This window comes from Buceros rhinoceros, unplaced genomic scaffold, assembly GCF_000710305.1.
Source record: "Buceros rhinoceros silvestris isolate BGI_N320 unplaced genomic scaffold, ASM71030v1 scaffold17857, whole genome shotgun sequence".
NCBI classification, from domain to species: domain Eukaryota; kingdom Metazoa; phylum Chordata; class Aves; order Bucerotiformes; family Bucerotidae; genus Buceros; species Buceros rhinoceros.
In genome coordinates this window covers 18,812-22,881 of record NW_010424159.1, presented here as the reverse complement: position 1 = coordinate 22,881, position 4,070 = coordinate 18,812, and the positions used below count along the sequence as shown (strand labels likewise).

The 4,070-nt window shown below is 41.9% G+C and overlaps 1 protein-coding gene across 1 annotated transcript; it reads left to right on the top strand.

The window, feature by feature from the left end:
• Window positions 1-1,084: 1,084 nt before the first annotated feature.
• Window positions 1,085-3,781, top strand: LOC104497442 (ADP-ribosylation factor-like protein 1; the record flags this gene model as incomplete). Its single annotated transcript, XM_010140692.1, has 3 exons — window positions 1,085-1,220; window positions 2,585-2,666; window positions 3,670-3,781. Coding segments are annotated over exons 1-3 (285 nt in total), but the record flags the coding sequence as incomplete, so codon positions are not given.
• Between the last annotated feature and the right edge of the window lie 289 nt (window positions 3,782-4,070).

The following is a 4,070-nucleotide window of genomic DNA, read 5'->3' as shown; positions in this document are numbered from 1 at the left end:
GGGGTCGTGTTCCCGGCGCTGGTGTGGACCTGGGGCGCTGCTCCTGAAGCGCTTCCAGGCAGCTTCCAGTCTTCAGTGGTTTGTATTACCTGTGCAATGGCGAGAGGTATGCACAGCACAGCAGGAGCGTGCGTTTGGTCAAAGATCACAGTGCTTCTGTAGTCCTGGAACTTGTCTGTGCTAAACTCTGATGCAGGTGCTATGTTGCTGATACGTTGCTAATAAGGAATTAATTATGAAGACAGGTCCTGTAGAATAATAGACAGAGGGAATAGTAAGAGCTCTTAAATCGTAGAATGGTTTGGGTTGGAAGGGACGTTAAATATCATCTAGTTTTAAACCCCCAGCCGTGGGCAGAGACACCCTCCACTAGATCAGGTTGCTCAAAGCCCCATCCAGCCTGGCCTTGAACACTTCCAGGGATGGGGCATCCACAGCTTCTCTGGGAAACGTGTTCCAGTGCCTCACCACCCTCACAGTATGCTTAAACATCTAATAGGCACAAATCAGCTATCGGTCTGGCCACAAGTATTCTTACATGCCTGAGATGTTGGGGCAAGCCCGGTTTGGAAAAAACAAATGAACAAACACGGGTTTATTTAAAATTAGCTCCTAGACTTCTCTGTAGCGTGAGTGTACTTAAATTAGTGCATCTACTGATTTATGCTTTAAGAAAAAAGTGGATGGTCCTGTGGGACCATCAGAAAGAATAATTTCAGGCTTCCGCATATCCCTGTATAGTCGCTTGCGTTGAAAAGGTAAGAGTCTGATACAAACAAAGAAGTTGGCTCAGATTTTGGCAAATGAGAGCGAAGGGGAAAAATCCTTACTGCAGGGAGGAAGCTTGACACTGCTGCAATGTGATTTTGCTGGACTGAGCTATTACAAAATAGCAGCATAAAACCAGGAAAAAGTAATGTGGTTCAGCACGGTATCTGGGCAACAGCCTGAACTTGTCCGCTTTTCCTGGAGAAAGGAAACACATCATTGCTCAGTAGGAAATGAGGTCGATCCGTCTGCCTTTGCGTATTCTCCATATTGCTAGCTGGCGCTGAAACATCATTCTGTTCTGGTTTTTGTAGGGGGCTTTTTCTCCACCATCTTTTCCAGTTTGTTTGGAACTCGAGAGATGAGGATTCTTATCCTGGGACTGGATGGAGCAGGAAAAACAACCATTCTCTACAGGTTACAAGTGGGAGAAGTTGTTACCACCATTCCAAGTAAGTGATCGGTCCCTTAGGGGAAACAGCCAATTTGCCCGTAGCTCTCACACACGAGCTTTGCCAGCTGAACTCCTTTATGCTTCCTTCTCAAACAAAAGGATCTTACGTTGTGGGAGCCTTGCACTTTGCTTTTAAGAACTTCCTTCCATAACAGTATTCTTGTATAAAAGAAGTTCTACATAAGGGAATATTTTAAGCTGCTGAATGCAGTACCTTGTGATTGTGACCATGATTTGGCAGGCTTTCTTTGACAGGTAAATGTTCAGTAAATAGTAACTGTCGTCTGTACAAATCTTTTGTCTCCGAATACAGCTCCAAATAATGCAAATTGTAGAGATTGTTACTATTGCACCAAAAAAAAATTATGTAGGGTGTTGTTGGTGAATTGTACAGATTTTTTTTGACAAGGGTTTTCAGTTCGTTACACAAACATCTCTGTTGAATATGAGAAGAAATCAGACGGTTTAACTTTACATTGTATAGAAAGTGTAGCAGAACTCAGTGTGAGATCCATGGAAAGAGACGATGCTCATTTAAAGTAATTTAACTGATTTCACCAATCATCTTAGCGTTCGTGCAGCTGTACCCACCTATTACAAACACCCAGATGTGTGTGCTGAAATGGTCTGCTGAGCATCAGTCTCTGTAATGTGAAGGATAAGGGATGCTTGCTTGGCTTTTGAGTCCCTGTCATGTCTCTTGGGTTCCTCCTGAATGGCCCCAATAAACTGACTTTGGTCAAGACTTTTTTACTGTTTAGAAGCCAGCAGTTTACCGTGCCATGATCCTTTTGCGGTAGGGTTTTGCATATTTCAGCCTCGATAAATTTTAGGTTGGCTGCATCCATCATTCACTTCCTGGTGTTGTGTTTCTCTGGGCTAGCAGGAAAGAAAAATGACCCATGTGATATGCTGTAACCTTCTGCCATGTTCCAGTCTTCTGCTGAGAAGCTGGTTTGCTGTAGTCCTAGGAGAGTGCAGATGTGGTGTTGACATGAAGGACACATTCCTTTGTGGTTTATTGCTGTCGCCTGTGTCCTTGCTTATCAGAGCAGGCCATTCCTTTAACCCTTGCTGTGTTCCTTTTGGTGATTTCAGGCAGACTTCTGTTCATTTTCAACAACTTCAGCATTTGTTACAAATCTCTACAATACTTTTGTAATGTGCTTCTGTCGTTCAAACTAAAAAGTGACTGCATTATTTTGAGCCATAAATGTTGGGGTAACTTCGCAAAGGGCATGAACTTCATTATGTAGCTACTAAGAACTGTGAGGCTTGAAAATTTTAAACTAAGTTCTGTACTGTTCTTCAGAAAAATAAAGAATTATCACCAACAGTGAAATTGTTTAACTGTGTTTTCAGCCATTGGCTTCAATGTTGAGACAGTGACGTACAAGAATCTGAAATTTCAAGTTTGGGACTTGGGAGGACAAACAAGCATAAGGTAATACATCTCTTACAATCATTTTCAGTTTCTCTAAATTCAGTTTCTCTAAAAAGTGCCAGAAATTCTTGGAATTCTCATAGCTGGCACTTCTGAAAATTTAAGTTTTAAAAACAGCCCATCGTCAGGAGTGCACTTTTGTCTGACAGAATTCAATTAGTTGAAGCTGTTTTAGACGACAGATTGGAAAGAAGCAAGTGAAGGTGTTCACTTGTATCTGGTTTTGCTTTGAAAAACAAGTTTACTTGTGCAGTAGGCAGTGGCATAGCATTCTGAGAAAGAGGTGAGTGATCTAAACCCCAAAAGATACTGAAATACCCTTAAGAACACAAAGTTGGGTTATGTATAGACTGTAATTTTTTTAGCGAGTTTCACAGGTCTTGCAATGAGTCATTATATGCATAAATGTAGTGATCTCTGCGGTGCCCCTGTATGATCTTTTTGTGATTCCTTTTTTGAACGCTAGGTAGTAAAGAGCAGCCTCGTCTGTTAGTAAGTCAGGTGCAGCTGGTAAGGGGCAGGTTCCTTCCCTTTTTACTTTCAGTAAGTTAATTCTGAAAAAGGTGGTGTTTTGATCCTTGTTAATTACTTGCCTGTACGAATTGGTAATTTAAGATTCTCTTTTTATCCTTTGGTGACCACAGTGATGATCTATGGCAGCAGGTTGTGTGTTTAAACCCTCTCTTTACTTCCCTGTCCTTCAGTTATGGACCCAGTGTCCTGCAGGCTCATTTCCAAATAATCTGTCCCCAGCACTTCTATCTTTCCCCTGTTTTCAAGCTGCCTTTTTTTCCCCCCTCTTGTTTGCTGGTATCAAGAGTATTGTCCTGACTGTTCCCTTTTGTAGCCTCTTGAAGGTATCATCTTCTACATTCTTCCTGGGCCCTTTCACCCCAGCAGCAGTTCTTCCTCTAGGTAGTCTGGTTTTCATTATCTATCATCTGTCTAAAAAGCACTGCTAAAACAACAAATTATATGACTGGAACTTACCTTTCTTCTGCAGGCCATACTGGCGGTGTTACTATTCCAATACAGATGCAGTCATTTATGTGGTGGACAGCTGTGATCGAGACAGGATTGGCACTTCAAAATCAGAGCTTGTTGCTATGTTAGAGGTAAGAAAATAACGATGATAGTCATAGCAGTAGAAATTGAGAAATAAATTAAAACTTTTTTTTCAGTGAATGTGAAATTTGATTCGGTGAATCAAGTGAAGTTCAACCTCCCTTCATCTCCCAGAATGGGCCTGTGCAACACTTCTGACTGACTGACAGCGTGCAGCACTGTCTGGGCAGCAAGTTGCATGAAGCCTTTTGGTCTTTTGAAAATTTATCTGTCTGCAAGGACAGTGGCTCAGTTCTTCAGTGGTGGCAAAATCAAGCCCTGAAGTAACAGTAATTAGTG